This window comes from Hakea prostrata, chromosome 1, assembly GCF_041222555.1.
Source record: "Hakea prostrata isolate BN-2017 chromosome 1, UWA_Hpros_2, whole genome shotgun sequence".
In the NCBI taxonomy this organism is placed as follows: domain Eukaryota; kingdom Viridiplantae; phylum Streptophyta; class Magnoliopsida; order Proteales; family Proteaceae; genus Hakea; species Hakea prostrata.
The window spans coordinates 32,014,363-32,035,890 of record NC_142600.1 but is presented as its reverse complement, the minus strand read 5'-3'; the positions used below and the strand labels follow the sequence as shown (position 1 = coordinate 32,035,890).

At 37.3% G+C, this 21,528-nt stretch overlaps 2 protein-coding genes, 1 long non-coding RNA gene and 1 other non-coding gene across 4 annotated transcripts; 1 reads left to right on the top strand and 3 right to left on the bottom strand.

Moving 5' to 3' along the window:
- Positions 1 to 3,093: 3,093 nt before the first annotated feature.
- LOC149028755 (protein ANTAGONIST OF LIKE HETEROCHROMATIN PROTEIN 1-like) lies at positions 3,094 to 4,359 on the bottom strand. Its single transcript, XM_089161320.1, has one exon. It carries the CDS (start codon positions 4,357 to 4,359, stop codon positions 3,094 to 3,096), a length of 1,266 nt encoding a protein of 421 aa, XP_089017446.1.
- A 597-nt stretch (positions 4,360 to 4,956) lies between these two features.
- LOC149028754 (small nucleolar RNA snoR137) lies at positions 4,957 to 5,106 on the bottom strand. The gene has a single exon (XR_016171364.1). It is a non-coding gene; the product is annotated as a small nucleolar RNA snoR137 (small nucleolar RNA).
- A 7,471-nt stretch (positions 5,107 to 12,577) lies between these two features.
- Positions 12,578 to 15,201, top strand: LOC149028753 (protein FAR1-RELATED SEQUENCE 5-like). Its single transcript, XM_089161205.1, has 6 exons — positions 12,578 to 13,065; positions 13,409 to 13,499; positions 13,595 to 14,350; positions 14,762 to 14,824; positions 14,908 to 14,964; positions 15,187 to 15,201. Exons 1-6 carry the CDS (start codon positions 12,578 to 12,580, stop codon positions 15,199 to 15,201), a joined length of 1,470 nt encoding a protein of 489 aa, XP_089017331.1.
- A 1,255-nt stretch (positions 15,202 to 16,456) lies between these two features.
- Positions 16,457 to 19,446, bottom strand: LOC149028752 (uncharacterized). The gene is made up of 3 exons (XR_016172257.1): positions 19,366 to 19,446; positions 17,233 to 17,406; positions 16,457 to 16,774 (listed from the first exon to the last, which is right to left on the bottom strand). It is a non-coding gene; the product is annotated as an uncharacterized LOC149028752 (long non-coding RNA).
- Positions 19,447 to 21,528: the final 2,082 nt, after the last annotated feature.

Sequence of the window (21,528 nt, the reverse complement as noted above, 5' to 3'; positions counted from 1 at the left end):
TTCAAATATATGGCCTTCCATCTGAAGAGTCTAGAATGGCATGATGGCAGACTATAACTCATCAAGGATGATGAGCAAATCTCAAGTAATAGGTTGTCATTCGCAATGAACCATCTAGTTCTCAGCTGTTAACATTAGGCAACTGATATCTCCATTAAGAGCTAGACAATAGAAATGTACAAGAAGCAAGTCCAGACCTGGAAGTAACATCTGGTATTGCCTGTTCAAACTCACCACCCCCCCCACCCCCCCCCCCCCCAAATAAAAAAGTAAAAGAAAAACAATAAACAGGACACATTTCTCCACAAAACAAAGGAAGGTATTACATACCATAAACAGCACAAAGAATTGATATTGTTATAACATAAATAATTTTTCATGATAGAGAAACCTTTCAGATTGTTTAAGGCATCAAAAAATATCTGCAGGAAAAAATTGATGAAAAGAGACATAAAACAACTGTAGAATGTAGATTAGAATAGCAAGCTTTGGAAGACAGTAAGGGAACTAGTTTAAATGACAACAATAAATAATTCTAGATGTGTATCCTATCTATATAATCAGTGATACCAAATGAAAAGAAGATGGGGACTGGCATAATTTATAAGAATTTGATAAACCTATAAAAATTCCCAGCTCAGTCGCTGCTATTACAAAAGAACAAAACAAATAGTGAGGTTACTGGAATCATTTATAAGAAGTGAACAGCATTTAAGAAACAAAATGTTAAATATAATAGAGTAAATAGAGAGAGAAAAGGAGGAACCAAAACGTAACTCCCTAATACCCGTAATGAAATGGCCTAAGTACCAAATCAAACCATCCTACTTTTTCCCAAGCACTCATCAAGCCAAACATTAAGTACAGATTTCAGGGGCGAAGGATATGAGATGCTAGAAAAAATCAAACAAGCCGAGAATTGGAAGGAGTAGCTCAATTGACAAACTAATTTACTCAGGCCTACTTAAACAATCAGCCATGAACCTTTATCATATTTCAAACATAAAACACCACTAAATCAGAGGTTCCAGATGCAAATGATCAATGGACTTATCATTTCCGAAGATCATAACTTTTTATAAACTTCAAACCTATATCTTGGAGTTCTTTTTTTTCTTTTCTTCCAACTAAATCACATTGGAAAAATCCACTGAAAAGCTGTCAAAAGAGAAGTGCCAGAGCTCATACTGTTACAAAATCTACACAAGAATTCAACAGAAATCTTAAAACTGGAGCAGCCACAGTGAGTACTAAATTCAAAAACAAACTGCTTTACCTACCTATACACACCAAAAAAAGAAGAAGAAGAAAAAGAAGCAGAAATAAAGAATTTCTCCGTAGATTCAAATCGAAACCGAAGTATACTCACCAACAATGTTGTAAAGGATGATAAAAACATAGATTCTCCCCATTGGAGGATTGATTAAACCCATCAAACTTGGCTTACAATAGTACAGTTCAACTTCTTAAAATTTTAATACCCTAAATTAAATCTTAAAAGTCATGTTATCAAAACATTATGATTGTTTGGGTGATTCAACAGCACTAAACATCAGCCATATTTATCTAAGAAGTACTTGATGACGGTTGCCCTATCCTCCTCTTTCTCTGAAAGTAGTGCATTCCTAAGCCGGATGTGATTTCCAAAGAGGTCTTTTGCACGCAGCCGAGTCTCCAAGTCAAGCTTTGTCATTGCATTAATGGCATTTTGTAAAAGTTCATCCTTGTCTTCAGCCTTCTGAGCAAAAGCCTTCTCAGCAACAGCAGCAGCCTTCTCAGGCTCGAAGCCTTCTCAAGAATAAAGCAGCAGCCTTCTCAAGCAGCAGAAGCAGCCTTCTTCGGCAGCAGCGTTGCCCTCTCGACAAGCAATGTTGTCTCAAAGAAAGCTGCCCTCTCGACAAAGAATGCCTCTCGAAGAGCAGCCCTCTCAGCAGCAAGCTTCTCATGAGAAAGCTTCACCATGTCTACCAAAGCAACAAATATATTCTCCAAGGGACCCACTACTTGATCAACTCCTTTCTTCTTCTTCTTGTGGGAATCATGAGACTGCTCACCAGCTCTTGGCCTACCTCGAGATCGACTACTCTCATGTGCTGTAGATTGGGTCCACGACATGTCAGGTGTAGTGGTCTGAGGCTGAAAACTCGAGTTGCCAATCTCATTGTCATCCAATTGGATGTTGAACTCATAGGCTTCAGGTGAATTCAATTGGGATTCATTCAAGAAGTCTTGACCTGTTCCGCCTTTCGTGAGCCTCGTTGCAATCTCATTACCTAGGGCTGCAACAACCTCTAAGTGAATGGGGCGCACCGAATGGTCCTTCCAATATTTTTGCTCTTTCTTCTACAAATTCAAAACATAAATTTTCAACTTTGAATCAACTATAGGGGCTCATATTCACTCACTTTTTTCTGCTAATGTGCAGCGGTGAGGAAAGTGTTGTAATCTATAAAAAATGATGGTTTGTGAATATTAGTTTTTACCTTTACTTCAGACCAGAAATGGGGGGCAGCATCAAACCTCTTTTCACTTGGATTCCATCCAAGTCCACTTTGTTTTTGCAAGTCTGATAGCGCTCGCAACCTAGTTTTCCAAATCCTAAAATGGTTGCGGCATTGCTCCCAATCATAATTGGACCCATGCTTTTCGGAGATTTGTCTACTAATTCCCAACCAATGCTCTTTTCTTAGTCCATTGTCTCCTGCCCTCCCACTAGCATGTACTTGCAAGAAAAACTCTAGTAGAGAAAGAGACACCTCTATAGGCCATGAGGCTATGTCTCTTCCTCTTGCATGTGATGCATTTTGAGAGTCCATATGGTAAAATCATAATTAAGGGACAAAAGTAAATACATATGATGAACTGTTAGTTATGATCAATCAAAATACATATGGTGTGGTGCAGAAGTGTAGCAATCATATGATGACATTAGTATTCATGATCAGTTACAATTCTAACATTTGAAGCAATCATAACTTGAGTTCTGACATGAAATAATACCACAAAGTTTGAGACAAAGTAAAACAAAATAAGGTACAATCCAAACTCAAACTCAAACAGTTGGGAGTCATTCAAATTGAAGTACATAAAAATTTAATCATTTGATTCTGACTCAGTCTCTGATCCCATGTCTTCATCATCTGCAGCATTTGTTGCTACATATGCATTCCACATCTGTGTTGCCAAGTCATCCCGGAATGCTTCTGCTTCAAATGACTCTGCATGGTTGTCTTCATCTTCGTCAGAATCACTACTTTCCTCATCATCTGCATGGTGTGGTGCGGAAGAGGAAGCTGTTGTTGGCCCTAACCCCTCCGTCGACTCATGGGCAAGCCATTCCTCCTCTTCTTCCAAAGAGTCATGGTTTAGAATGTGGTTGTGAAGTAGTACACAAGCTATCACAATCTTAACTTGAGTTCTGAAAGGAAACTCCACTCGAGTTGCCAATATCTTAAAGCGTCTCTTCAACAAACTAAAAGCACCTTCAATGACTTGGCGTAACCTTGCGTGCCTCAAGTTAAACAACTCCTTTTCATTTTTGGGTCTTTGATTTCCCCTCTTCCATTCCTTCAGATGGTACCTAACATTTCGATATGGCCTCAAAAAACCTCTTTGGTTGGCAAACCCAGCATCACCAAGATAGAATTTACCATTTGGAACCACTAATTTTCCATCTCCATCTCTATGGAGAGCATCATCCAAAATGCGGGAGTCAGATGCAGACCCTTCCCAACCAGCAAGTATATACGTGAACCTTTTGTCATGGTCGCATGCAGCTAAAATGTTTTGTGTAATAAGACCCTTCCTATCTCGAAACGTCCTATGTTTTTCAACAGGAACCCATGCTGGTATATGTGATCCATCAATGGCTCCAACGCAATCTTTGAAGAATGGGTAGAAGCTGCGATGGTTACCTGCAATCTTCAGATGTGTGGTGAGACTAGGGGGTTTTATAAGCAACGGGGTCAGTTTCATCATTGCATTTAACACTTTATTAAAATGTCGACTCACTGTCTCCCCAGAATGCCCAAAACGGTTCTTTAAAGTCGAATTCTTAATGTGGTGTGCAAGACAATGTAGAAACATCGTTACTTGTTCCTCAACTAACACCAATTTGTTGTCTTCTAACAGCCCCCTCGTACGCAATAATTTTACCAAGTTGTAATATGATCTTTGGCTCATTCGCAATTCCTCACGACATGTACGCTCGGTGCCACCAATAAAACGTTGGGTTTCAAGAAACCCACGCCGGACATCTACTCTATATGGTTGCCTCCCCGCGTATGTTCTCCTAATGTATTCAATTGCGTAGACAACTGCTGCGCCCACTAGAGCAACTACCAACTCTTCGTCATCCATGTTGAATAACGTGCGTATGCGTTCTCTAAATTTAGGTCCTGAAATGTGATCATATAGACTCAAATTGGATATAGAGTAAAATTGGATATAGATCTGAAATTAAAGCAAAGGATTATCAAAAGAAAGTCAAGGGCCTATTACACACGGTCATAGCAAAATGTGCAACTGCCAACATCAAAACAATACATTGAATGTAGCGAAGTTGATAAACCAATGCAGCAAAAAATCCATCTTAAAATGACTAATAACAGCCAAGTTGATAAACCAATGAATCGTAGATCATTCATAAAGTCTTTAAAAATTTAATATCAATCAACACATAATCAAGTAAACTTACTAAACTTATAGGCCTCGGCTATATCATTTTTTTTTAACAAGAAATCTGCAAATTAGCCCTGCAATCGTACAGTCATATATATGCTATTATGCTTGCATATATTCACTTGAGTACTTGACTAATGTAACTGTTCAATTACCATCTTGTTTCAACAAAGCCCTGATCTTTATTAGATGTCAACTTGGATGTAGAAAGCTTGAATAATGTTCTGTAAATTTCCAGGTTTTTTCATTATTATGAGAGGTAAAGAAATTTTAAAACCATACACCAAGAGACAGGTCAAAACAGTGCAATGTGAAAAAAAACACTATGCTGTTTAATCTGGCAAGATTTATTCCAATTAATGTATGCTTCTGAAACAAGAACATCCCCAATTCTAAAACTGAGAGAGTTCACCTGTAAGAAGCAACACTCTTATATCACACAAAATCCTAATGCAACCTAATCTTGAAATAGAAATTGCAGTCAAAATCAGCAACCACACCTTAGTAATTGGATTTTGTTAAAATGCCAGGAAACTCACAAGCTGAAGAAAGAACTATGAAGGGAAAATTGTGGAAAGGAATGAGGGAACAAGCAGCATCACTTTAGAAGTTTCTTGCTATTGCAGCTTATGATGTACTTTTTCTCACGCAATGACCATCTCAAGGTATGTTATTGCATATAGAAAGGCAAAAGGCAATATTACATAGTAGTCAGCAAAGCAAAACAATTCCATCCCAATTACAACTCATGGAATTTTATTTCGACTGTTCATTTTGCAACTGCAAATGCTTGTCTATAGTGATGTGCCTAGAAATAGTAATGTTTTCCTACCTATGTACTACTCTGTGTTTCAGTACAGACGAGTCCTAATCGCTTGGTCTCAAAATCTCTCCACCACCACATGAAAAGGACATCTCAACCACACCTTCTTGTGAGAAGAGAAGAGAAATGGACACATGAATGCTGACATAGATGCCACAGAAATTTATTTCACATAAATGAAGTGAAGAGAAAAACCAAAATCATTGCACCACACATATGGCAACTTCCACATGTTCTACCACCAATCAGTTTTAGAAAAAGCATCCAAATTCCCAATATCTATGGAAGGAGAAGGAAGAGCCAAAAAGCTCAACTGAACTTGACAGTTCTCGAATAGTATCAAGTTTCATGCCTTCACTCATGGTATGAAATTAGCAACTAAATCTAATTTCCAATATAACAAGAGAACAAGACTGCGTGCAACTTTTGCATGTCACTCGCTTTTTGTTCTCGCCCAATGGCACTTCTATTGGTGTGATCAACTCAAGAGTAGCATCAAAGCAAGCTACTGTAGAAATTTGGAGGCCCAACAATAATTAAGGCCCCAATCCTCCCAGTATGAGAAAGATTCTATGTTTTTTCGAAATGTAATGACTAAAATTAAACCTGTAACCAAATTAGCATATTAACACAAAATAATCAAAAGTTCAAATATTTCAATGAAATAAAATCACCAAATCCTTCGCAACTGAACAACAAAATCAAAAAGTTGGAGAAGCACAAAACTCATCAAACAGCAATAAAGTTGTAAATTATTCAAAATAATTTTGTTGGGATCAAAACTCATCAAAAACAGGAAAAGATTAATACTACTGCTACGACTAATCAAGAACACACCCACTCCAGCAGAGAACCAACAGAAAAACCCAATTAACTCTAAAATCGATTATCGAAGAAATAAAAACAGAAACCGATGTAGAAAAAAACATAAATTTAAACTTTACGAACTGAGGATACTGACCCAGCCACAACTGAAGCCAAAGAGAGAAGGGAAAGAATGTCACAAAAATCTAAACCTTAACAAACCTTCTGCTATCCCTATGAAATTCCATTCAAATCGTTTCTGGCCATACATTTTCGCTTGACAAACTTCTTGTTGCTGTTAAAGTTACCAAGAAATCTGCCCTTGTGTTTGTCTCCCTATAACACTGAAACCTCCTACCCAATACCTTCAAGAAACGCCTAAAAACACAACCACCTTTGAATCATGAACCATGAGAGATTTTTCTACTGAGTCAAAGCCACCGGAAACCCTTAACAAAAGCACTCAATCCATAATTTATTTAGCCCCAGCACCGTACCCATTCTAATATAAACTTCAAAATTTACAAAATCCCACGAGAACAAGGAAACACCCCTTTCACCCTTGCTGATGAATCTCAAAACACTCCTCTGCTCCAGTGAAGTTAGCTAAAGAAGAAGAGATTCTTGAAAGATTACTTATTACAACCTTGAACACTAGCCCCAAGCCAAAACCAAAACCGATATCGAATTCAAAATGCAAGAATACCAAGCCAACAGTAAAACGAAGATAGAGAATAAGAAACCCAACACAAAACTAATCCAATCAGGGAAAATAAAGACTATGCAGAGACTTACCGCCTATTTCGATGCCAAAGTCGAAAACACAAAGAAAATTTTGGGAACGCTGGAGTTGCAGAGCAGAGAAGCTCTAGCTTCTTCTTCCAGATCTGCCGAAAACACCAAGAAAAATTTGGGAACGCTGGAGTTGCAAAGCAGAGAAGCTGGGGTTCTTCTTCCAGATCTGCTGAAAACACCACGATTCAATAAATCTGTGATAGGGATCCTTCGTCGCAGGGTTGGTGGTGTTCGTCGCCTTCTTCAGATCAAGAAATGGCTCGCCTTCTCAGCAGCAGAAGTGCTTCGAGTTGCTTGCCTTCTCAGCAGCGGAAGTGCTTCGAGTTCTCAGCAACAGGAGTGAGGAGTGCAGAAGTGAGGAGTGCAGAAGTCACGAGTTGGGAGTGATTCGAACTTCTTAGCAGCAGGAGTGAACGGATCTTCGACTTCAGAAGCGGGAGTGCAGAGAGCTTTGTCTTCTATCGAGTGTCGAGCATTCGTTTCGATGAAAGTGAGTTTTGGCGAGTCACGTTCATTTTTTCCCTTTTATATCGAGCCCAGAATTGGCTGACTCGATTTGGAAACCACCTCAATAGGTGGTTTTCAACTGATTCAGATTTTTAGGCAAAAACGTGGATTCTTGGAGATTCATGACTCACGAAGAAACCGATTCAATTTTTAACCAAACACTTTTTTTTGTTGGAGTCATGATTCCCTGGAGTCTGATTCTGCAGAATTGCGGAACCAAACACCACCTTAAGGGGAGGGGTAAATTGGGGTTGGAAAATTACAGCCCCAAAATCATTATGAGGAGGGGGGTTTGGGATATATTACATCAATGTGTATAATTGTGAGGTGGGGAGGGAAAAAGGAGGGAAGAAGAGAAGGTGACTTTTATAGGGAAAATTGCACTCATACAAAATTGCATGTTTTGAAATATACATTCTTCCACTGCTTATGTCCATGCACTTATATCCTTTCGTGAGTGTCACTGTAGGCAATAAATATGCATTTGAGAGAGCGGGTTGCAGTTTATTGTTGCTATAAGGATGAAGCCAAGGCTAGCAAGAGTTCTAAATAGAACCTGGAAAGGACTCTGATTTTGAAGAGTTGGATTAGGAAGGCGATTGGTCAAGTAGGTGGGTTATCTGAAATGCAATTAACCAAAAAGACATGGGAACACAAACGTGGCCATTAAAGTCAACCCTATTTCAACAATACGGCAGTGTTTACACTCAGCTTGTCCGTTCCACTCAGATGCATGGAGACATCAATATTGATTGTGAATACCTTGACTAGAAAAAAAATGCATCAAAGACTTCATAATCACATGCACCATCAGATTGAAGATCACGTATTTTACTGTTAAAGAATTTAGCGACATACATATGGAACTTTTGAAAAGTTGGGAAAGCTTCCAAATGGTTAGTCATCAGAAAGGCCAAGTATATATAATGATTAAAATCATCAACAAATGAAATATATTAACAAACACCCTAGATAGAAGACTGAGGGGCAAGACCCCAAATATCTGAATGAACTAAGTGAAAAGAACAAGAAGCATTACTATGATTTAAGTTACAAAGTAATTTATGGGATTTACCCATATGACAAGCTTCACAAATAAACGTGGGGTTGGGATGAAACTAATTAGCTGAATTTCAAATAATAAAATCCAGACATCTAGAAGAAGGGTGAGAAAGACAATTATGCTACACTAATTTGGGGACTTTTACACCAACAAAAGCTTGAGGTGGTGAAGGAGATGACTGCAATGAGGCTAGAAAACGATAGACCATGGTTATTCTTTCCTTGGAGCAAGATGGTTCCAGAATGAGGATCCTTCACAAAACAAGAAGCAGGATTAAATTCTAAAATTACATTACTATCAGAGCTGAGGTGAGGTGAATTTACTAACATAGCAAAAGTTTTTATAATTTTAGGAACATGAAGAATGTTAGCTAAATGAAAAGAACGAGTGGGAGTGGAAAGAATAGAATGTCCAGCATGTGTTATGGTCCAACCTTCATTGTTACCTACTTTAACTTGGTCAGATCCATTGTAGAGAGTGTTGATATGTAGACTTTCCAATGCAAAAGTAAGATGGTGCAATGCGCCTGAGTCAGGGTACCATGTCGTATCTGAAGAAGGGGCTGCTAGCAAGCTTGTAAGAGTTCCATGATAGGGTAGTCCTTGAAAAGCTATTGTACCTATTGTAATAGCTGATAGCACAATGATTGCCATGGTGATCATATATCTGACAGCGAGTAGAGGCTCTTAGATGATTAGTATTAGGCGGGAAGCATCCATGCCTACCGGGGATACCTATGGCCATGACCTACAGAGTAATCATAGGAGGCCTGTGATTCAGCCGAGGGGGGGGGGGTCTGGCTGCTGTGTTTTCTTCAACCGATGGAATATCCAAAATAGGAGAATGTTGCTCTTTGAGATTTCTTGACTAAGAAGAACACCAGTGAAGACATCAAGGCTAAGAGGATCAGTACGAGTTGTGAGTGAGGTGGCAAATGTTTCATATCAAGTGCCAAAGCCGCAAAGAATGGTGAGAATGACGTTTGCATCACAAACAGGGTGAGAAGCAGCAGCTAAATTTACTACAATTTCTTTAACCTTTTGGAGATAAGTCAGCCATAGAGGAGCCTTTTTTTAATTTGCATGAACTGATATTTGAGCTCCATATTTTGTGCTTGAAAGTGGGAAGCATAGGTGCGTTTGAGAGTAAGCCATGATGCTTGAGAAGAAGATACACCAACAATGTGAGCCATGGATTGCAGTGAGAGAAGAAATAATCCAGCTTTGAATGAGCTGATCCTGTCGTTACCAAAGGGCATGAGATGGATTTGTAGGCAGTGGGGATGGAAAGCTTCCATCAACATCCCATAAAAGATCTTGAGCAAGAAGTAGAGGCATGAACTGTGCACGCTAAGGAGGAAGTTGTTGCTGTCCAATTTAATGGGAAGATGCTAGATCATGTTTGAAGGAGAGATGAGAGAGGCCGCTGAAGAGGAGTAAGTGGTGGTGGAAGACTTGGCGCGAGACATAATGCTCCACAATTTCTTTTAAAAAAAAGAAAAAAGAAATAAAAATTCCATTAAGGATAAAATGGAGAAGATAGTGGGTACCGCTACCTTTTTTGTTTTTTTTTTTGTTAATTTGTTATAACGACAGGAATCTGAGATGAGGGAGAAGAAAAGAAGAGAATTGAGGGGAAGAGCTGTACTTAGTATCCTAGTTCGGTATAAGGGATTTGAGAAGCTGGAAATTGGGAATGGTCCACAGATGAAGGGAGAAGAAGAGTGTGGATTTTTGTTCACAGCAGAGCGGACATTGTCCGCTCACTGCCGCGAACACGACACGTGGCACTAATTAATCTAACCGTTAAAATCTCAAATGCGGGTAGTAAATTTGAAGTTGTTTTACATGAGAGGTTTTAGAGTTTTTTAATTTACAATAAAACCCCTCCAAATCTAATCTACTATTCTCGATCAATTTAGAACCCTATTTTCGTTCAATCAAGAAAACGCTGATAAACCTTCCTTCTCCGGCGACGGCCACGGCGACGGCATCGAGGGTAGCTGCTTTTCATAAACCAAACGACACAGCACCTACGCTAAGGTAAAAGCCCACTCTCGATTAGATTTATTAGGGAACCCTATTTCGTTGAATCAAGGGAATGCTGTGATAAACCTTCCTTCTCAGGCGACGGCGACGGCTATGGCAACGAGGGTAGCTGCTTTTCCTAAACCAAACGACAGTGTTTGCTGCACCGCCTCTAAGGTAAAAGCCCACTTATAAAACAGTCTTGCTTAGTTTCCACTGGCTCTGTGATATTTTGCAAATGGGTTTCTTCATAAACTCGGTAGTTGCTTTCAGTTTGCGATGTCGATATTGACCCTTTTATTTATCAAACTTGGGGAGCTCTTCAAGGGGGTGGCGATGCTGTGAATGGGTTTTAAGGTTCAGTTTAGCGGTATTCAAAGTTTCCAAAATGAGTTGGGATGAGCAAGGAGTAAGATCATGTTGATTTTGATGATATGGCACTTCGCTAGGTGGTCAAGACTACGCCTTGTGTGCTTTTGTGAGCTGTTGACCTAAAGCAAATTCATCCCCTAGTTTTATACGCCCTGAGATCCAAACCTAACTGAATTGTTTTTCTATTAATGCTATGGTCACGTAGGCACCTGTCCACTGCCTTGCTAACTATGTTGCTAATCTATTGTTTTGCTTAAATCCTCAAAATGCAGCATGATTTCAATTGTTGTTGGTCTGATTGTAAACCTGTATTGCTATTGCATGGCTATGTGCGCATCATTAGGGCTTTTGGACTTGTTTTGGCCATCCTAGCTCCAAATATTTTCCCTTTGCCATTGGCTTCACAAGTCCAGTATTGAATATCCTGTACTGTTTGGCCAATGGCCTTGAAGCTGAATATCACATGATGTTGCTAACTAACTAACTTGGTATGGCTATTTGGTATGAGGGTAACCACCACAACTGCTCTGCTTAACTTGAGATCTGTATAAAAATCAGTGAACTTGCTTATGGAAGCTAGAGACTAACCTCTGATTTGTTTCAATTCTTTTACACTAGGTTTTCTTTGGTACTTGGCATCAAGTGTTTCTAGTGCGACCATTATTAAACTCAGGCTTTAGGTTGGAAAAGTAAACAAAGATAATGGTTTCTACAAAGTGGGTCTCTAGGGATGCATTTACTTTATGATGTGATTTTGTACTATTCATGTGGTGGGTCTGCCTTAGCCACACATAAATGAATCATGCACTTGAGTTTCTTTATTTTTTTTATGGCCGTTGAAGTTGAAATGCACGAGGGCAAAAAGGTTGAATAGGAGTTAAAGACCACAAAATTTTTACTATTAGTTATTGTCAAAGTATGCCACTAATTATTATTTTCGAAGGCACATGATTATCATCGGTTGACCAAAATCCCACATCTTAAATGGTGACTCTTAAGGAAGAAGGAAAAAGAAAAAAAACTTACGAAGCATAGTTGGGTTGATGTTCTTATCATTTTTGTTAAAGTTAAGTTCACTATATAGACTTTCATGAACTGTTTCATTGAGTTCTTAACTGAAGATTTTTAATAATGGTTTGGCATTAACTTGTTTCAATGAATTTGAGAATTTACTTGATTTCATTTCTTCTTAATATGCTAGAATCTAAAAACAAACACATGATACTAATTCTCTATGAATTGTGAGCTTTTTCTTTTCTTTATTATTATTATTTTTTAATTGTGAACTTGTTTGACTAACATAAGATTATCATTTATATGTGATCTTACCCATATAGGAAGAAGATAATAAAACTATATAAAACATTGATGATGGATATGACGTAGAGTCTTTTTTTTTTTTTGGTGAATTAACATGGATTTTGGTAGGTTTTGTTTTGGTTTTCAAATATATGTTGTGATGTTTTTTTTTTTAGCCATTATAATTGTGGTCTTGTTCATTGCAAAATGGATATAGTTGATGAAAGTAAGCCTAAGATTGGCATCCAATTTGATTCTGAAGATGATGCATATCATTTCTACAATATGTATGGTTGCACACTGGGGTTTAGCATTCGGAGACAATATGCACACAAGAGCAGACGAGATAGTTCGAAGATAACATCTAGGAGGTTTAGTTGTTCTAAAAGTGGTTGCAGAGGAGAAGATAAGCGTGACAGACCCACAATTAAAAACCCTAGAGCAGAGACAGAAACCAAATGTGAGGCTCGCATGGGAATCAAGCTTTTGGGAAATAGTAAATATGAATGTTATGATTTTGTTGAAGCTCATAATCACGAGTTGCACACCCCAAACACCGCTCACTTTATGCGGTCACAACGGAAAATCTCGGATGTGCAGGTCCTTGAAATTGAGTTGGCAGATGAATTTGGAATTAAAACCAAGAATATGATTCAATATATGGGTGCACAAGTCGGTGGAAGTCATAACCTTGGGTACACAATTGTAGATCATTATAATTATTTGAACGTCAAAAGACGTAAGGGGCAGTTACGTTATGGTGAAGTAGGGTGTATGCTTCGATATTTTCAAAATCAAGTTAAGGGTAATGAAGGATTTACCTATGAGGTGCAATTGGACATGGATGAACTAATTACAATATATTTTGAGCTGATGCAAAGATGGTAATCGATTATGCAATCTTTGGTGATGTTGTTACATCTGACACAACATTTTGTACAAACAAGGAAAACAGACCTTTTGGTGTTTTCACTTGGTTTAATCATCATAAAGGAACAATTATATTTGGAGCAGCACTTTTGTATGATGAAACGGCAGATTCAATACTTTCTTGGAGACTCACAAAAATAAAGAACCCAAAACAATTTTTACAGATCAAGATGCTGCCATGTCGAAGGCAATCTCTGAGGTTTTTACTGGATCACATCATGGTTTGTGTACTTGGCATCTAATGCAAAATACAATGAAGCATTTAAGGACTCATTGGTATCACATGTGCAACAGTGTATGTATGAGTATGAGGATGAAGTAGATTTTGAGATTGCATGGGGAAACTTCTTTGCCACTAAGTATGTGGTTGGAGATGGTTCATGGTTGGATCGTGCTTATAAATTGAAGCACAAGTGGGTGAGATGTTACATGAAGTATACGTTCATAGGAGGAATGCGAAGTACACAGATGAGTGAAAACTTAAATTCTGACATGAAAGATTATACTAAGTGTACCATGGACATTGAAAGTTTCTTGAATCGCTTTGCAATGGTTGTTCATTCAAAGCGTGAAAATGAATCAAAAGCTGAATTTGATGCAAGAAACAAGAGTCCAAGGAACAACCATATGCACTCACCTATTGTGTCTCAGGCAGCACTAGTGTACACTCCCAACATCTTTAATCTCTTTCAATCTGAGTTTGATTGGATGCAAATGTGTCAAATAAAGCATCGGGATGAAAATATAGAATGCCATGAATATGTGGTTGGTCTATGGAAGTCAGATAAGGAGTATCATGTTAAATGCAATCCAAATAATTTTGTTGTTGAATGTAGCTGTAAGAAGTTTGAGTCATTTGGCATTCTATGTTGTCATGCTTTGAAGGTGTTTGAAATTCTTGATATCAAGAATATTCCTGATGCATACATCTTGAATCGATGGACACGTGCAGCTAGAAGTCTATCAATAGAATATGACAACGGTAAGCAAGTTGAAGAAGATATAAGCATGGATGAGCCAAAACGATATAGTTTCCTTTGTCGTGCATTGGTGAATATTGCATCACAAGCATCTAGATCTATAGAGGGGTTTGAATATGTGAAGAATGTTTTTTCTGATACGTGTAAGCATTTAAACACTCTTGTGATGCCTACCACTAATCCTCCTGAAGTCGAGCCAAGTAATTATTTTAATGTGAATATTGGTAAAGGCTTGAAACAAAAAAAAAAAAAAAGGAAGAAGCTAGAGAGCTCCAATAGCACAATCACTAGAAGAACTAAAAGTGCTTTGGAAAAGAGGAAAAAAAGCAATCAAGGTACAAAAAGGCAACATACTCCCTCATTTGTGATCAATCAACCAAATGATGTTCTTATGGTAATTTCTAACATTCAAACAATTCATGCTAATGTTATGATTTTATTTTTCTTTCTTCTTATTAATTAACATCTTGTCATCTTATAGGCACAAGGAACTCCTAATTCTCTACAACCTACTATACACTTTTCCCAAACTTCTTTGGCTCAGGTATTGGTAATATATTATCTTTAGTTAATATAATTATATTAAATGATATATTGATTTTTCATTCTAAATTCTCAACTTTGTAGGTGGATAGTCTTTCCTCTCAACTTATTGATCATGGGAGCCAAACTTCTTTAGCTCAGGTATTGGTAATATATTATCTTTAGTTAATATAATTATATTAAGTGATATCATTAATTTTTCATTCTAAAATCTCAACTTCGTAAGTGGATAGTCTTTCCTCCCAACTTATTGATCATGGGAGTAGCGGATACTCTTTCTCCATTGCAGGTAAAGTATCCATGTATTTTATATTCCTAACTTGTTTATTATTATATTAATATTTTGTGAATTTGATTGTGCAGATAATCACTGAGTGATGCTTTTGTTGCTGTTGTGGAACAGAAAGTTATTTAATATAAACTTAATTCAGTATTGACTACGTTGTCTATTGTATTCTTTTTTTTTTTTTTTTTGGTTCTTTTGTGAAATGGAATATGGAGTTGTTTATCATACGTTACTCAATCTGGTAGATGCTTCGTTAAAGATATTTGATATATTATTGTAAAGACTTATGATGAGTAAAAAATTAATTGATCATCACAGGTTGCAAATGTCGTCATATTTAGGGGAAATGCTGCCCAATTTTTTGAAAATTTTGTTGTTCTCAAGTTTTAGTCCATATCGTATTTATGATACACAAATGAATAATGGGGAGAAGCAAGTTGGTTCTAGAATTGGATTCAAATCAATGCTTTTAAGCAAGCCAATGATTTTCCTTAAAACATATAGAATATAAAGTGTCAATTGGTTTTGGTTCCAGGTTCAATTTTAAATAGTGATAATAGAATTCAAATCTAATATATGATCATCAAAGGAAACTTCCTGAAATTGATGAAAAAGTTGCAATAAAATACATGCGGTTTTGGTGCTATGTGATTATAATTTCAAATTGGTTGAGATAAATTTTATATTGGCATTAAACGTTCAAAAAATGGTGTGATGTCAGGTTGGTTGCTATTTTTTCCTAATTGGCAAATGGCTGTAGACATTTTATTTTCCCAAATTTGCATGTCTATGAAACGATATTTTCCCACAAGGGGTTTAAAAAAGCTAACTAAACTTTAAATTTTGCTTCAATGTTGTTCAATTAATGAAGAAAAAACAAACAACTGAGTCTTAGGATTAGGATTTGAAGAATCCCTTTCACCCCGAGCAAAGAGACGTGGCGCATTAATTAATGACGCACAATTTGTTTTGACAACGGAGATATAATTTTTTCATTTTGGGCCGAAAAGAACTGAGTCGAAGTGCAACCCTGTATCAGATCCTTCTCAATTGCTTTTGGACTTTTTAGTTCCTTAATTATATTAATAATTATTCATTTACAAATAATAATGCATACAATGAGCAAACATGCGTACTGGAAAAAACTGAGAGTGAACCTGGATTTCACCTCGAACAAATGGTAGTTGGAATGCAGATGCACTCCAAGAATCAATCTAAGTTCTTGAAAAAGAGAACATTTAGTTAGTTTCTTTCCGTCAACATATTACTAAATGCACAAAAATTAATGATGGCCCCAGCGCTATATTGATTCTCCCTTACAAAACTAGAGAAATTGATGGCCTCGAAACTATATTGATTCTGAGTAAAAAATTACAGACATGAAGAAGACTTGATGTTCTTAGCTCTCTAGATTAACATTGATACAGATTTCACACTCAAATTGGCTGATGTGTATTTTATACAAAGCTCATGCAGGGAAAACCCCACCTAATAAAATCATAGGATAGAATGAATGAATCAAAATCATTTGGGGAGCTCTCGAATCAAATCTTAAATTGATCCTTCAATTTTCTCTACTTCTCTTGCTCTTGCTGGCCATTTGCAGGAAATTAGTTGCTGCAACAATAAGTGATGTGGAGAGTTTGATTGAGGATTTCTAGATACCTGCAGCAAAGTGAGGAGTAGTAAATAACCAAATTGAAAGACAGGTTTTCAGTTTAGTTTTTGGGTTAGGGGTTAATCACTGCCAAATTGAATTGCAAGTACACGAGTGCCATATTTTAGGTGAAGCCATATACACAATATACACCATCAAAAAGATAAACCAATATCTCCATAAATAAATGCGAGAAAATTTCCCATATATTGATAAGTAGAGCTTCATCATGAAATTAATATTAAATTCAATCAACACTCTTTCTGTATTTGAAGAAGAATTTCAGATATCCATGGATAACTCAATATGAAAAATAAGCATATTTCCATATCATACTTCCTAAGTTTCCCCTGCAGCCTGTCAGATTTCATTTAACCTTTGCAAATAAATCTATTAAAGGAACCACATTAAAGAAAAGGCATTCAATGTATCCATGTTAGTGAGGATGTGATGCCAACACATGTACTTCTCTCAAAATCTACTTGGGAGACGAGCTAATGCAAGATCAATTTCGTTGATGAAGACTTCTTTCAACTGGGGTATTCACAAAGACTTTACAATTTCCCTTTTTCAAATCTTCATCTCTGAATTGAACCTTCCTTTCCAAGGGAAATCAAGTAGTTTCATCGAAGACCATTACCTAGACAAGAAAACATGTGAGATAATTCAGGACGTCCATATAAAAAGGAAAATCAAAAGAAAGCATTAATCCAAGTGGGTACTCTCAGGAGTAATATATCTGCATATAGAGTAGATGCATAAGCATTCAATGACTGATAATACTTTCCATGTTACAGTGAATGCATAAGCATACTACAACTGATACTACTTTTCCATGTCCGTCATATAGCAGACAAGAAATCATACCCTACAGTCATGCATCTTTTGGGAGCCATGTCTAATTAAGATTACGTGGCTCAAAGCTAAGAAACTTCTGTAGCATGGCAGCTGATTCCTTCATTCCATGTTAAGATGGATTGACATAACCTATCAAAATAAGAACTTTCTGCAGTTTGGGTAATAGATATAATTATCTCAACATGGATAACAGAGTCAAGTCACCAGAATTTCCCAAACAAGACTTGATCCAGTCCTCACATAATACAAACAGTCCTTTCTTAACATACATATCAGACATTTAGACCATATTCCCTAACCAGGCAGGACAGAACAGGTTATGTGGATGACCCAAATTCCAGCAACGCCTCAGTAAGCAAACGTAAAACTGGATCACAAAGATCCCAACCCCAGTAAGGATCTCCTAGAACAAAGTTTAACGATGATTTTGTCTTCAAAACTGGGCAGGAAATGATGGACTTGTGGTTTGATTGCAGAACTTCTACATAATGGGTAGTGGGGAAAAGGGGGAAAAAATAGAAGATAGGAGGGGTAAGTTATATCAGCTGTGGGTCTCTCACCTATAGCTATCTCAGCTGTCAAAGGTAAATCTTTGCCAGACCAAACACTTGCAAGCAAGCAGTAAAAACTCCATAAGTGTGAAATATAGTACAACTGAAGTAGTAAAGCTGGATAACAAACAAACTCGCTCCACTCAGGATCTCCTTGAACAAAGTTCAACAATCATTTTGTATTCAAAAACTGGGGAACAATTGAATGACTTGTAGATTAGATGATCAATTGCAGTGAAAAAAAATACATGGCTAGTCCATCCATAATTTTTTAATTGGGGGTGATAGGGTTCATAGGATCCAGATTATATTGTAATTTTGCCATTAAGTATTAGTCTCAGAAACATACATCGAAGAACTTATAACTGATAAAAAGAAAAATCAAGAAACATACATCAATGAACTTATAACTGATAAAAAGAAAAATTAAGACCTTTCAATTAATCCATTAAATAGTGCTGCTCTGCACAGGAAAAGAAGATACCATCCAATATGTAAACAAATCACCATAATTAAAACACCTATACCCATGATAAGACCAAAGATTCCTATTCAAGATTAGCCAATAAAGATTGAAAAAAATTTAATCAGATTTTAATTTTCCTACACTTTTAAACACATACATAATTTTAACACTTTGAATGATTTTGGTTTCTTTGAGGTAGTATTAGCTGAGCACTTAAAAACACAGATTTTAGGTGTATTAAAAAGACTCAAACTACAACCTCTCACCACATTTGCAGTACAACCCATTCAAGCATCTTTCACATTTTTTTCTTGGAGTTCTCAAAGCTGGGAAATGGACAGGTAATATAACAACAGAAAAAGAAGGATGGTGGGGAAACGTAAGTTACAGCAAGTTCTAACATTATATCCAAAGCAAATTAGGCATATACCCGGTGGTGCACCAGGATTCTGCCACTGCAGGGTCTACGTGCTCAACCTTACCCCCTGTTTTCATTAAGAGGTTCTTTCGAAAATCAAACACATCACCAAAGCCAATCAAGCAATACGACTATAACAGAAGAGAGTTTTAGCTTAGTCATGTGCAACTGATTCTGCATAATTCCCATTTGTAAGGGAACTAGATTAGCAGACCAGCTACAAGTTTTCTGAACAAACACCACAGGAAATGCATTCCTTGCAATGCCCAACATTGTATGGACAATAGATAGATGAACGATCAATACCTGATGCATCACACATTCTTGTTCATGATTATCTGTAAGGGCCTGCCGCAGTTCAGCTACCTCTTGCTCCAACTGCTCAACTTTGTAAGCGAGAAAAGATATCCTCTGGTCTTTCAAGCAATAAAAGGTTGTTTCACAGTTTCACAGAGCAATTAAGACAGCTTGTAAAGCTTATCCGAAGACATCCCTTTCATTATAAAGCAAATCAAATCAAAGTTGTAGCAACAGGAAAAAGAATAAAAAGAGAAAGAAGCAAACCATTCAGTTTTAGCAATTGAAAAATAGGTTTATCCAGTATAATATGGGTCCATATGTTTCAAGTTCTGTTCGGAATACCAGATACAGATATCACCAAAACGATAAACCCAAATCAGAGGTTAGTCTCTAGCTTCCATAAGCAAGTTCACTGATTTTTATACAGATCTCAAGCTAAGCAGAGCAGTTGAGGTGGTTACCCTCATACCAAATAGCCATACCAAGTTAGTTAGTTAGCAACATCATGTGATATTCAGCTTCACGGCCATTGGCCAAACAGTACAGGATATTCAATACTGGACTTGTGAAGCCAATGGCAAAGGGAAAATATTTGGAGCTAGGATGGCCAAAACAAGTCCAAAAGCCCTAATGATGCGCACATAGCCATGCAATAGCAATACAGGTTTACAATCAGACCAACAACAATTGAAATCATGCTGCATTTTGAGGATTTAAGCAAAACAATAGATTAGCAACATAGTTAGCAAGGCAGTGGACAGGTGCCTATGTGACCATAGCATTAATAGAAAAACAATTCATTTAGGTTTGGATCTCAGGGCGTATAAAACTAGGGGATGAATTTGCTTTAGGTCAACAGCTCACAAAAGCACACAAGGCGAAGTCTTGACCACCTAGCGAAGTGCCATATTCATCAAAATCAACATGATCTTACTCCTTGCTCATCCCAACTCGTTTTGGAAACTTTGAATACCGCTAAACTGAACCTTAAAACCCATTCACAGCATCGCCACCCCCTTGAAGAGCTCCCCAAGTTTGATAAATAAAAGGGTCAATATCGACATCGCAAACTGTAAGCAACTATCGAGTTTATGAAGAAACCCATTTGCAAAATATCACAGAGCCAGTGGAAACTAAGCAAGACTGTTTTATAAGTGGGCTTTTACCTTAGAGGCGGTGCAGCAAACACTGTCGTTTGGTTTAGGAAAAGCAGCTACCCTCGTTGCCGTAGCCGTCGCCGTCGCCTGAGAAGGAAGGTTTATTACAACATTCCCTTGATTCAACGAAATAGGGTTCCCTAATAAATCTAATCGAGAGTGGGCTTTTACCTTAGCGTAGGTGCTGTGTCGTTTGGATTATGAAAAGCAGCTACCCTTGATGCCGTTGCCATGGCCGTCGCCAGAGAAGGAAGGTTTATCAGCGTTTTCTTGATTGAACGAAAATAGAGTTCTAAATTGATCAAGAATAGTAGATTAGATTTGGAGGGGTTTTATTGTAAATTAAAAAACTCTAAAACCTCTCATGTAAAACAACTTCAAATTTACAATTTCTACCCGCATTTGAGATTTTAATGGTTAGATTAATTAGTGCCACGTGTCGTGTTCGCTGCAGTGAGCGGACGATGTCCGCTCTGCCGCGAACAAAAATCTGTCGCTGTGTGCTTAGGGATCCTTTTTTTGTGGGATAATGGTCAGAGGCTTGATGATACCATAAAAGGAAAAAATTGTACTGGCCATGAGCTCTATGTGAGCTAGACCAAATTATTCATACAAACAGCTCTATGTGAGCTAGACCAAATTATTCTTAGTGTTTGTATTACAAGAGTTAAAGAGTATGAATAATACAAGAAAAGGAAAGATAGAGTGAAGCTAGGGTTACACAATTAATATGGACTGCATTTCAGGGTTGTGCCTCTTTGAGTTTGAGTTTGAGTGGGATCTTGATAGAATATCTATGAAGATCAAGTTTTAGTAAAATTCTGAACATTACCCTTTACAAAAGCAATTCAAACTTACAGTCAACTGATTAGAATAGTAATGAAGTAAATGTTTTCTCCCATTAAGCTATTAGTTAGAAACCAACACTGAAGCACATATATAAGATGAGATTTTATGTGCACTGAAAGCTATGTTCATAGTTGAGCAAATATGGTATTTCACTATGAGGAAG

What these genes read in the sequence shown, in the direction of transcription:
- LOC149028755 (XM_089161320.1), bottom strand. Translation starts at nt 4,359, where the DNA reads ATGGATGACGAAGAGTTGGTAGTTGCTCTAGTGGGCGCAGCAGTTGTC.
- LOC149028753 (XM_089161205.1), top strand. Translation starts at nt 12,578, where the DNA reads ATGGATATAGTTGATGAAAGTAAGCCTAAGATTGGCATCCAATTTGAT. An exon ending in GGTGGAAGTCATAACCTTGG is followed by an intron (nt 13,066 to 13,408) that starts GTACACAATTGT and finishes ATGAAACGGCAG; the next exon opens with ATTCAATACTTTCTTGGAGA. An exon ending in GTTTCCTTTGTCGTGCATTG is followed by an intron (nt 14,351 to 14,761) that starts GTGAATATTGCA and finishes GTCATCTTATAG; the next exon opens with GCACAAGGAACTCCTAATTC.